At 46.3% G+C, this 12,404-nt stretch overlaps 1 protein-coding gene across 5 annotated transcripts in view; it reads right to left on the bottom strand.

The window, feature by feature from the left end:
* The window catches only part of dgkza (diacylglycerol kinase, zeta a), a 139,750-nt gene that overhangs the window by 96,193 nt on the left and 31,153 nt on the right, over positions 1-12,404 (bottom strand). Inside the window, exon 1 of one of the 5 annotated variants that reach the window (XM_045689029.1) lies at positions 11,200-12,308. The exons of 3 other annotated variants lie outside the window; for them this stretch is intronic. In XM_045689029.1, coding sequence (XP_045544985.1) covers positions 11,200-11,414 — 215 coding nt within the window. In that variant the 5' untranslated portion in view covers positions 11,415-12,308. Of the gene's footprint in view, positions 1-11,199; positions 12,309-12,404 lie in introns of those variants that run through there. One more of the 5 variants, XM_014126423.2, reaches the window with a different exon arrangement.

A 12,404-nucleotide genomic window follows, 5' to 3' on the forward strand; every position in this document is an offset into this window, starting at 1 on the left:
ACCCTTCGCATATGTTAGAAGGACACCGCTCCAAGCGTTCCCGGTCTCATCTTTGCCTGCTAGAAAATCATCTTCTGCTCCTCTTTCCCTTTCTAGTTGCATCTCGGGACACAGTGATGCTCTCCCGTCACCACCCCCTGTCAGGCAGGGCGAATGTGACCTAATTTTCTTGTATGGAGTTTCTACTGGTTGCTGGTTGTTGTGCAGAATTGTACTAGGCCCAAATGCACAATGAGGATTGGTCTGGAAAGTATTTTGGTTCAAGACAGTCAGGTGTTGTACAAGTACATCACAAGTGTTTTGGGACCTTTGGCCAATACAGAGATACTCAAATCATCCTAATCTTGCTTTTAAAATGTTGAGACTCCTCGTTGACCTCAAATCCCTCAAACTCTCGGGTCTTCTGGACGGGGTTTCATCACTGGCCTGAGAGGTTGGCCTCCTGATTGGGATCACAGATCACTCCATTTAAATCAGTAGCTTATTAAACAAGAGCTCACATTGTATATAGGCCACCATATGGTTGTACTGTTGGGCACCATCAAGGGCCATGGGTCTGGAACAATCCCAGAAATAAACGGTTTACGGTTTGACTTTTAAAATGGTTTTATAACATTGCTTCAAATGCTATTATATCAACAGGGCAAAGGGGTCGACCACAGGGTCGACCGCAGGCAGATCACATTCCCTGCGGCCACTGAAAACCATCAAGACAAATCAGTCACAACATCAATGGTGGCTCAGACACTCAGCCTCCAGACATGCGATAGCCCTACAATGGCTCTTTCCTGGAGAGTGATGAATGCACTATTTTGACCCATATAGACATATTAAACACAATGATAATTGATTCAATAATACAGTGCATTCGGAAAGTATTCAGACCCCTTCCCTTTCTCTACATTTTGTTACGTTAGTCTTATTTTAAAATTGATTAAATAAAACATTTTCCTCATCAATCCACATGCAATAGCCCATAATGACGAAGCAAAAACAGGTTTGTAGAATTTTTGCACAAAAAAACCCCAGAAATACCTTAATTACATAAGTATTCAGACCCTTTGCCCCGAGACTCAAAATTGATCTCAGATGTATCTGGTTTCCATTGATCATCCTTGAGATGTTTGTACAACTTGATTGGAGTCCACCTGTCGTAAATTCAATTGGTTTCACATGATTTGGAAAGGCACACACACCTGTCTACACAAGGTTCCACAGTTGACAGTGCATGTCAGAGCAAAAACCAAGCCATGAGGTCGAAGGCATTGTCTGTAGAGCTCAGAGACAGGATTGTATCAAGGCACAGATCTGGGGAAGGGTCCAACACATTTCTGCAGCATTGAAGGTCCCCAACAACACAGTGGCCTCCATCATTCTTAAATGGAAGAAGTTTGGAACCATCAAGACTCTTCCTAGAGCTGGCCGCCCGCACAAACTGAACAATTGGGGGAGAAGGACCTTAGTCAGGGAGGTGACCAAAAACTCAATGGTCACTCTGACAGAGCTCCAGAGTGCCTCTGTGGAGATGGGAGAACCTTGCAGAAGGACAACCATCTCTGTAGCACTCCACCAATCAGGCCTTTATGGTATCGTGGCTAGACGGAAGCCACTCCTCAGTAAAAGGCAAGTGTCTTTTGGCCACCTCCAAGCGGGCTAAAGACTCTTAGACCATCAGAAACAAGATTCTCTGGTTTGATGAAACAAAGATTTAATTCTTTGGCCTGAATGCCAAGCGTCACATCTGGAGGAAACCTGGCACCATCCCTACGGTGAAGCATGGTGGTGGCAGCATCATGCTGTGGGGATGTTTTTCAGTGGCAGCAACAGGGAGACTAGTCGGGATCGAGGGAAAGATGAACGGAGCAAAGTACAGAGAGATCCTTGATGAAAAGCTGCTCCAGAGTGCTCAGGACCTCAGACTGGGGCGAAGGTTCACCTTCCAACAGGACAACGACCCTAAGCACACAGCCAAGACAACGCAGGAGTGGCTTCAGGACAAGTCTCCAAATGTCCTTGAGTAGCCCAGCCAGAGCCCGGACTTGAACCCGATCAAACATTTCTGGAGAGACCTGAAAATAGCTGTGCAGCGATGCTCCCATCCAACCTGACAGAGCTTGAGAGGATCTGCAGAGAAGAATGGGAGAAACTCCCCAAATACATGTGTGCTAAGCTTGTAGCTTCATACCCAAGAAGACTCGAGGCTGTATTCGCTGCCAAAGGTGCGTCAACTAAGGGTCTGAATACTTATGTAAATGTTATATTTCCGTTTTTTTATATACATTTGCAAAAATGTCTAAAAACCTGTCATTATGGGGTATTGTGTGATGCGCAATTCATTTAAAGAACTTGAACCCATTTTAGAATAAGGCTGCAACGTAACAAAATGTGGAAAGATTAAAGCGGTTTGAATATTTTCTGAATGCACTGTCCATATATGGTTATTCCTGGTGTTCCATCTGACAAAGGAAAACCCCTGAAGCAGGCAGAATAATATAGACTCTCACTGTGTTGTGGTGTTGATCCCCTGTGAGCAGGCTCTGGCTCTGATCCAGCGTCTCTTCGGTTACCAGGGAAATAGTTGATGCACAGATGGATCCTTAGAGCCTGTTTCTCTCTGTTTACAGATAGATTGAGTCAACACACCTTGCGATTGATTTTCACTACTAGAGGTGTCAGGCAATCAGTGGCATTCTCGGTTAATTGATTACTGCCAAAGGCTAAGGGAAAGTATAAGACAGATCTTTGCTTATCCAAAGTGGATGGTGGATGAATGAAAATTAGGTAACAATTTCCACATGACTAGTGTTTTATAATACAAAAACATCTCCAGGCCATCATAGCTAACCATTCTCATAGCTAATAGTGATGGGGGAATCGATAGTTACATAATCGCAATATTACGCACTGAACAAAAATATAAAAACGCAACATGCAACAATTTCACTGAGTTACAGTTCATATAAGGAAATCAATCAATTGAAATGAATTAATTTAATCTAGGGATTTCACATGACTGGGAATACAGTTATGCATCTGTTGGTCAATATACCTTAAAAAGGTAGGGGCGACATCTCCTTCGCATTGAGTTGATCAGGCTGTTGATTGCGGTCTGTGGAATGTTGTCCCACTTCTCTTCAATGGCTGTGCGAAGTTGCTGGATATAGGTGGAACAGGAACACGCTGCTGTACACATCGATCAAGATCATCCCAAACATGCTCAATGGGTGACATGTCTGGTGACTATGCAGGCCATGGAATAACTGGGACATTTTCAGCTTCCAGGAATTGTGTACAAATCCTTGCGACATCGGGCTGTATATTATCATGCTGAAACATGAGGTGATGGCGGCGGATGAATGGCACAACAATGGGCCTCAGGATCTCATCACGGTGTCTCTGTGCATTCAAATTGCCATCAATAAAAATGCAATTGTGTTTGTTGTCTGTAGTTTATGCCTGCCCATACCATAACCCCACCACCACTATGGGGCACTCTGTTCACAACATTGACATCAGCAAACCGCTAGCCCACACAACGCCATACATGCGGTCTCTGCCAGCCCCCTGGTACAGTTGAAACTGGGAATAATCCATGAAGAGCACACTTCACCAACGTGCCAGAGGCCATCGAAGGTGTGCCTTAGCCCACTAAAGTCGGTTACAAGGCAGAACTGCAGTCAGGTCAAAATCCTGGTAAGGACGACGAGCACGCAGATGAGCTTCCCTGAGATGGTTTCTGACAGTTCGTGCAGGCATTCTTCGGTTGTGGAAACTCACAGTTTCATCAGCTGTCCGGGTGGCTGGTCTCAGACGATCCCGCAGGCGGAGAAGCCGGTTGTGGACATCCTGGGCTGGCGTGCTTACACATGGTCTTCGGTTGTGAGGCCGGTTGGATGTGCTGCCAAATTCTCTAAAATGATGTTGGAGGCGGCTTATGGTAGAGAAATTAACATAAAATTCTCAGGCAACAGCTCTGGTGGACATTCAGTTAGCTTGCCAATTGCACTCTCCCTCAAAACTTTTGAGAAATGGCGCTGACAGAGATGGTCGCCTCACTTCGCGTTCTTAGGAAACTATGCAGTATTTCGTTTTTTTATGTATTATTTCTTACATTGTTACCTCAGGAAATCTTAAGTCTTATTACACACAGCCGGGAAGAACTATTGGATATAAGTGCAACATCAACTTACCAACATTACAACCAGGAATACAACTTTCCCGAAGCGGATCCTCTGTTCAGACCACCATCCAGGACAATGGATCTGATCCCAGTAGCCGACCAAAAACAACGGCACCGTAGACGGGGCAGACGGAGCGGCCTTGTGGTCAGACTCCGTAGACGTGCACATTGCTCACCGCTCCTGAGTATACTACTCGCCAATGTCCAGTCTCTTGACAACAAGTTAGACAAAATTTGAGCAAGGGTTGCTTTCCAGAGAGACAGAGATTGTAACATTCTCTGTTTCACGGAAACATAGCTCTGTCAGGATATGTTGTCGGAATCGGTTCAGCCACCGGGCTTCTCCACGCCGACAGAGATAAACACCTCTCTGATTCACGACTCAGTCCTTCTGCTCACCCGAACTACAATTCCTTACAATCAAAATGCCAGCCATTTTACCTACCAAGAGAATTCTCGTCAGTTATAGTCACAGCTGTGTACATTCCCCCTCAAGCGAACACCAAGACGGCCCTCAAGGAACTTCACTGGACTCTATGTAAACTGGAAACAATATATCCAGAGGGTGTATTTATTGTAGCTGGGGATTAAAAAAAAAGCAAATTTGAGAACAAGGCTACCTAAATTCTATCAGCATATTGATTGCACGACTCGCAGGGCTAATACTCTCGATCCATGCTACTCTGACATCCGCGATGCATACAAAGCCCTCCCCCGTCCTCCCGTCGGCAAATCCGACCACGACACCATCTTGCTCATTCCGTCTTATAGGCAGAAACTCAAACAGGATATACCAATGACGAGAACCATTCAACGCTAGTCTGACCAATCGGAAGCCACGCTTCAAGATTGTATTGAACACGCGGACTGGAATACGTTCCGGTCAGGCTCAGAGAACAACATTGACCTATACGCTGACTCGGTGTGTGCGTTCATTAACAAGTGCATTGGAGATGTTGTACCCACTGTGACTATTAAAACCTACCCTAACCATAAACCGTGGATGGATGGCGGCATTCATGCAAAACTGAAAGTGCGATCCACCGCATTTAACCATGGAAAGAGGTCTGGAAATATGGCTGAATTTAAACAGTGTAGCTATTCCCTCCACAAGGCAATCAAACAAGCGAAATGCAGGTACAGGGACAAGATGGAGTCGCAATTCAACAGCTCATACACGAGACGTATGTGGCAGGGTCTACAGGAAATCACGGACTACAAAAACAGCCACGTCACGGACACCGACGTCACGCTTCCAGACAAACTAAAACATCTTCTCTACCCGCTTTTAGGATTATACAGTGTCACCATTGCGGCTCGCTAACAAAGACTGCGCCCCCCCGTCCTTCTCTGTGTCTGACGTGAGTCAAACATTTAAACTTGTTAGCCCTCGCAAGGCTGCTGGCCCAGACGACATCCCTAGCCGAGTCCTCAGAGCATGTGCAGACCAGCTGGCTGGTGTGTTTACAGACATATTCAATCGCTCCTTATCCCAGTCTGTTGTCCCCACATGCTTCAAGATGGCTACCATTGTTCCTGTACCCAAGAAGGCAAAGTTAACTGAACTAAATGACTACCGCCCCATAGCCCTTACTTCTGTCATCATGAAGTGCTTTGAGCGGCTAAAGGATCATATCACCGCCACCTTACCAGCCACTCTAGACCCACTTCAGTTTGCATACCGCCCCAACAGGTCCACAGGTGAGACAATCACCATCACACTGCCCTATCCCATCTGGACAAAAATAATACCTATGTAAGAATGCTGTTCATTGACTACAGCTCAGCACCATAGTACCCTCCAAGCTCATCACCAAGCTGGAGGCCCTGGGTCTCAACCCCACCCTGTGCAACTGGGTCCTGGACTTTCTTACGGGCCCCCCAGGTGGTGAAGGTAGGAAGCAACATCTCCACTTCACTGACCCTCAACACTGGGTCCCCACAAGGATGTGTGCTCAGCCCTCTCCTGTACTCCCTGTTCACCCATGACTGCGTGGCCAATCATCGAGTTTGCAGACGACACAACAGTAGTGGGCCTGATCACCAACAATGACGAGACAGCCTACAGGGAGGTGGTGAGGGTACAGTGTCAGGAAGTGTGGTGTCAGGAAAACAACCTCACACTCAACGTCAACAAAACAAAAGGAGATGATCGTGGACTTCAGGAAACAGCAGAGGGAGCACCCCCCTATCCACATCGAAGGGACAGCAGTGGAGAAGGTGTAAAGTTTTAAGTTCCTGGGCGTACACATCACAGACAAACTGAAATGGTCCACCCACACAGACAGGGTTGTGAACACTGCCTCTTCGACAGTGCCTCTTCAACCTGAGGAGGCTGAAGAGATGTGGCTTGTCATCCAAAACCCTGACAAACTTTCACAGAAGCGCATCCTCTCAGGCTGTATCGCTGCCTGGTACAGCAAATGCACCGCCCTCAACCGCAAGACTGTCCACAGGGCGGTGAGGTCTGCCCAACGCATCACCGGGGGCAAACTACCTGCCCTCCATGACACCTACAGCACCCGATGTCACAGGAAGGCCAAAAAGATCAAGGACAATAACCACCCGAGCCACTGCCTGTTCACACCACTATCATCCAGAAAGCAAGGTCAATACAGGTGCATCAAAGCTGGAACCGAGAGACTGAAAAACAGCTTCTAACTCAAGGCCGTCAGACTGCTAAACAGCCATCACTGAGAGGCTGCTGCCTACATTGAGACCCTATCACTGGCCACTTTAATAAATGGATCACTAGTCACTTTAAACAATAGCACATTAAATAATGCCACTTTAATAATGTTTGCATATCTTGCATTACTCATATCACATGTATATAGTGTATTTTATACCATCCTTGCCTATGCCGCTCGGTCATCGCTCATCCATATACTTATATGTACATTTTCCCATTCACCCCTTTAGATTTGTGTGTATTAGATAGTTGTTGGGGAATTGTTAGATTACTTGTTAGATAATACTGCACTGTCGGAACTAGAAGCACAAGCATTTCCCTACACTCGCATAAACATCTGCTAACCATGTGTATGTGACAAATAAAATTTGATTTGATCTTGAGACATCTGTGGTATTGTGTTGTGTAACAAAACTGCACATTTTAGAGTGGCCTTTTATTATCCACAAGGTGCACCGATGTAATGATCATGCTGTTTAATCAGCTTCTTGATATGCCACAATTGTCAAGTGGATGGATTATTTTAGCAAAGGAGAAATGCTCACTAAAAGGTAAGTAAACAAATTTGTGCACAAAATTTGAGAGAAATAAGCTTTTCTGGGATCTTTTATTTCAGCTCGTGAAACATGGGACCAACACTTTACATGTTGCGTTTATATTTTTTGTTCAGTGTATATCGATATCTTACTCCAAGTACCTATTTTTTTGCTTTGTTTTGCTATCAAAATGTATCATGCTCTCTCTTGTCTCTCTACAGCAGACATGTAGTGAGCAATATGTTTGTAACATTAAAATTGCAATAAAATTGCAGTATCGAATCGCAATACATACAGAATCGTGGGAATCACAATACATATCATATCGGCACCTAAAGTACCGTGAGAATATCGGCACACAAATTCACTACGAGCATTGTCCTCAGAGCGTGTGCAGAGACCATCTCTGACAGCCTGTGTCAGTAGTTAGAACTACATTCAGTCTGCAGTTGAAGCAGGAAGACCGTGTAAACCTGATAAGCCCTTACGATCTGACAGCAATCAATTATTCAGATTTCAAATGGCCTATTTAACATATTCCTCAAGCTTGACACATTAAACTGCTGCTAAGCTCTCCAGAGACCATTCCGCAAACACACGGGCTACCCCTTAAGTCCATCTAAGCCCATCTCCACACTGCACAATATCATGGGCGGTGTTAACGAGCCACATTAAGTGTGTTCCTTGTCAGTAGATTTTTAAGATGCATGTTTAGAATGTCCAGACAACATGTAACTCACTTAAGCAAGTAAAGACACGTGAATATGACCCCAATAGAGTTAACGTGTCTCTATTCGTGGATCTGATTAGATCATTATTTGATCTATTGTGAATCCCATGAAAGCATTTCACAGGACCGTTTGCCACTATGATTGCTTGGCTTTTCTGGCTATTTCCCACCAGGCTAAGACTAAGTATGTCAGCTCTGTAAGAAGACTGAACTGGAGATCATGTGGGCCATAGTTATGGTCTCATAAATCCTTCTCGATTCCTCCTTTGTCCTTCATTCACCATCTCCACATCCTTGACTTGGTCAACAAAAAGTTCAGTGCTGCTTAATAAAGGAAAGAAGTGTTCTCACTCGCCTGCTTCCACAAACCGTATGGATACTGTCCTATAAACACATCATCAGTGACTCCTTATCAGAGGCTGAAGCAGAACTAAAATAGCCTTCTTATAACATTTTCTTCTATTCTTAATGTCTTTGTCTCTTCTCCTCCCCTCTCCTTTCCATGATCATTCCTTCTGAGAGTTGGGGCCTCTCTCTAGCAAAACGGGCAAACCATGCGTTGGGAATTGTAAAGGGTGAAAGGTTGTAAAAGGTTCTGACTTGTGACCTGTAGTAGAGCCCTAACCCAGGCAGCCAGGTTCTGACACATAACCCAAACCTATTTCTGTCCACAGAAAAAGGACCCAAATGAATGAATTACCTCGGTTAAGTTCAATTACAGTAGACACATGAGCTACTGATGTCGCCACTCCCTGTTGCTTCAGAAAGGACAAATAAATAATCCTGTTTCTGACACCATAGCGCCTTGTTAGAAATCAAAATGGGCCTTAGTGTCTGTCGACTTCACGGTGAGATTTCTCCTTGAGAGGAGAGGGAGAAGGGGGGGGGTGGCTAAGAGGTCCCCTCCAGCTCTAGCTCATTAAAATTCCACTGAGTTAAAGAGGCGAGAGACCACCAACGGCTGCTCTCTGTTTTGCGCCATCACAGCCGACAGGCAGCATGTGTTTACTCAGGGCCACAGAGATAAACACACTTAAACATAACAGGGGGGGAAAAAAAACAAACAAAACACAGCGAGAGAGAGAGAGAGAGAGAGAGAGAGAGAGAAACACAGAAAGATGACTAAAACGGAATTCCGACTCACTGTCTGTTGCGCTCGGCATTGGTATCTCGCAAAAGGTAGAGCACAAGAAAATGTTTAACAGCACTCTGATCATGATGACGGTCATTAGTGGTCAGAACGTTGCGTTGCACGCTGCTGCGAGCAAAGATGTACTCTGATACGATTGAATATGTCCATATTTGGTTATATCAACCTACTGAACTGGGCTCTTTCATTGAGTCTTGCATTTCTTTACCATTTCGATTACCTGAAGGAACTCGGGTAGTTCCTAACAGCTCATTAGCTAATGCACCATAACGTCAGGAGTACGGTAAAGTGCTCTCAGCAGCGGGGAGGCATGTCACGCGTCTCGTTTTAATGACGTCATCGCCAGGCATGTCCCGTGTCAGCGCCGACTTCACTTCCGACACGGATCTTAAAAAACAGCGAGGACAGCGTGGCTGGCATGACCGTTATCTCAGCCCTCAAACCCCCATCTCTGCACAAAGGCTCGTCTTAGATCAGCATCCACCAACAGCACGTCGTCAAAGACGCCTCTGTTCATTTGCAAACAGCGACGCAGTACCATGCTATTCATTCTCGTCGTTTCCTCATTATTTAACTTGCATCAAAGAAAATATTGTGTGTAGTCAGCATGAGCGCTAAGGTGAACTCAGCGGTGACTCGGTTAGCGAGGACGGTGCTGTGGTAAGTGCCATTGTGACGGATTGATCTGAATCACATCTCCCTCTGTAAATCACCAGACAACAGTCTGTGGACTCAGGTCTCAGCGGAACAACACGCATCTAAACTCCATCACACAGGTCTCAGCGCCCTGGCTCAGACTAGCCCAAACTTCATCTCTGGAAATCTTTCATCTTTTCATCTTGTGATTGTGCTTTGAAGGCTTTCAGGGAAGGCAGGAAGGGGGGGGGGAAAAGAGCAGCTAAATTAGGTTTAAAAATAACCTCTCGGTGAGAGACGTGTAACATTCTTGTCCTGTTCTGCTCGGAGGGTGCAAGGCCTCGAAGTATCACTGGGCCTAGCCACCTGTGGGTTACAAGCAGAAAAGTAAAAGAACAGCGGACAGCATACCAGAGATAGATGTGCATGACAGAGTAGTAGTAAGATGCTAGTATGGCAATAGGATGAATGTTGTCACTGAATCTGGTGCAAGGTCACCGCGACTGGCAGGTGACATTTTGGGATTTGACGTTGTCTCTCGATGTGTGTTATGACCATGGGGACACATTGTGACACCACCGTGTGACCGTGATTGTGTTATGAGGAGAATGAGTCTCACACCCTCTCAGAGAGCAGAGGAGATGATCAGAGTTTCCTAATCAAGCTCGACTCTTCCACTGGCAATGGAAACAATCGCTCACTCTTACTAAATCAATCCTCGACTGTTTTTACTGCTAATCTCTGCATTCGTTGCCTCCTACATGTCCCCACTCCTTCGTAGCCTACCCAGGTAGTGTTTCGCCGACTAGTAATATTGTACACTGTACGGTGAGTGCTTCATTTATGCCATGGTGTTACGGTGCAACCCTCAGCGACAGGGTATGCAATGGTTGGAAATGACAAACTAGTCTTCGATTAGTGTGTGGACTGTACATCAAGGTCAGAGCAAAAGCAGACCGAGCTGCACTGTATAGACAGAGGCACAGATCAATCCCCCATACAGTAATCACAACACACACACACACACACACGTGAGTGAGGAATGAAAACACCAGTACTACAGCTGCCTGCGAGGGACATCTGCATGGATACTATCCCGCTCACACATACAGCCCAGTCATTATTGGCATGTACTGGAAACTAACACCTGTTGCTGTTACTACTGCTACTACGTGAGCATCCAGGAATCAAATCAAGCACAGAACATTTACAGCCACCACAGCATTGTGATCAATGCACTTCAGTGGCTTAGTGAGAGGTTGGTCTGTGCCTTACCTCCTGCCGAACAGTTTGAGACCAGTGAAGGATTTGCTTTGCCTTCGGCCCGTGTCCGGGTGCTCCCCGTCAGGTAAGAGGGCGGCGGGCAGGTCTGAGTTGGAAGAGGAGGCGGAGGTGGTGGCGACGGCACCCTCCCCTTCCCTCAGGGAGCCCGGGTTTGAGTCGGACCTGGCCATCCCAGGCCCTGCCCCCTGGTCACACTGTTGCTCCATGGCAGCCTCTCCGTCAGCCACTAAGGCAGGTCCACTCCAGACTAGGGGCTTAATAGTGCTCCAGGAGTCACAAAGTCCTCATGGCTGTAGCCGCAGCAAAAAAAATTGCAACAATTCTCACTAGTAAATACCCACGTAAAGAAAAGAGTAAACAGTCTACCGGAGCTCTACCGGGCTTACCTCAGTCCCTCCCACCCTGCATAGACCAAACAAGATAACAGAGAAGAGAAAAGTCAGAGAGATGCTTAGGCTCCCAGATCCTGATTAGCCTCCATGTGGAGTAAGCTTCCCATTCCGCCGGAGGGAGAGGTCATTGTTTGAGCTATGTCCTGTAATCCTCTTTGTCTCTCCCTTTCTCTTTTCCTCAAGTTCCACCAGCACACTTCCTCAGGAAGTTAAGTCCTGCTGCAGAGTTCAACCCCTGAGTCCTTGATCCATTGGCTTCAAGCAGAGGTTGTTTCTTAGGAGCTTGTAGTTGGTTGTTGTTTCCTTCATTCCTTTTTTCCCCTCCCCTCTCCTCCTTCTCTCACTTCACTCCCCCCCCCGCCTCCTTTGAGAACTTCAGTCTCCCGTTTCTCTGATCCTCCGCTGTCCGTACTGCTCTCGCTGCTGCTCACGCTCAATTATGCACTCACACAGCTCAGTCGGCTCCCTCTCTCAGGACTGCAACAGTCCAGGAAGTGTCAAATCCAGAAGAGGCACTCATAGGACCCCAAGCATAGGTGTCTATTCAGCTGCCTGACTGTTTTTCATGTCTTTCAGTGTGTAGCTTGTACTCTCCACTCGCTATATGTTTAGTAGCTGTCTCTTAGAAAGCTCTCTCACTCTCTCTCTCGCTCTCTTACTCCTCTACACACATTTTCTCTCCTCCTCCTCTCTCTGAACAGATCAGCCTGAGGTGGGAAGCAGATGCATGGCCATCCACTGTTGGTTCATTAGAAATACATGAGAGATAGGGAGAAGGGGGGGGGGGGGAGAAGGAGAGCCCAG

Source organism: Salmo salar, chromosome ssa11, assembly GCF_905237065.1.
Source record: "Salmo salar chromosome ssa11, Ssal_v3.1, whole genome shotgun sequence".
Classification (NCBI taxonomy): Eukaryota; Metazoa; Chordata; class Actinopteri; order Salmoniformes; family Salmonidae; genus Salmo; species Salmo salar.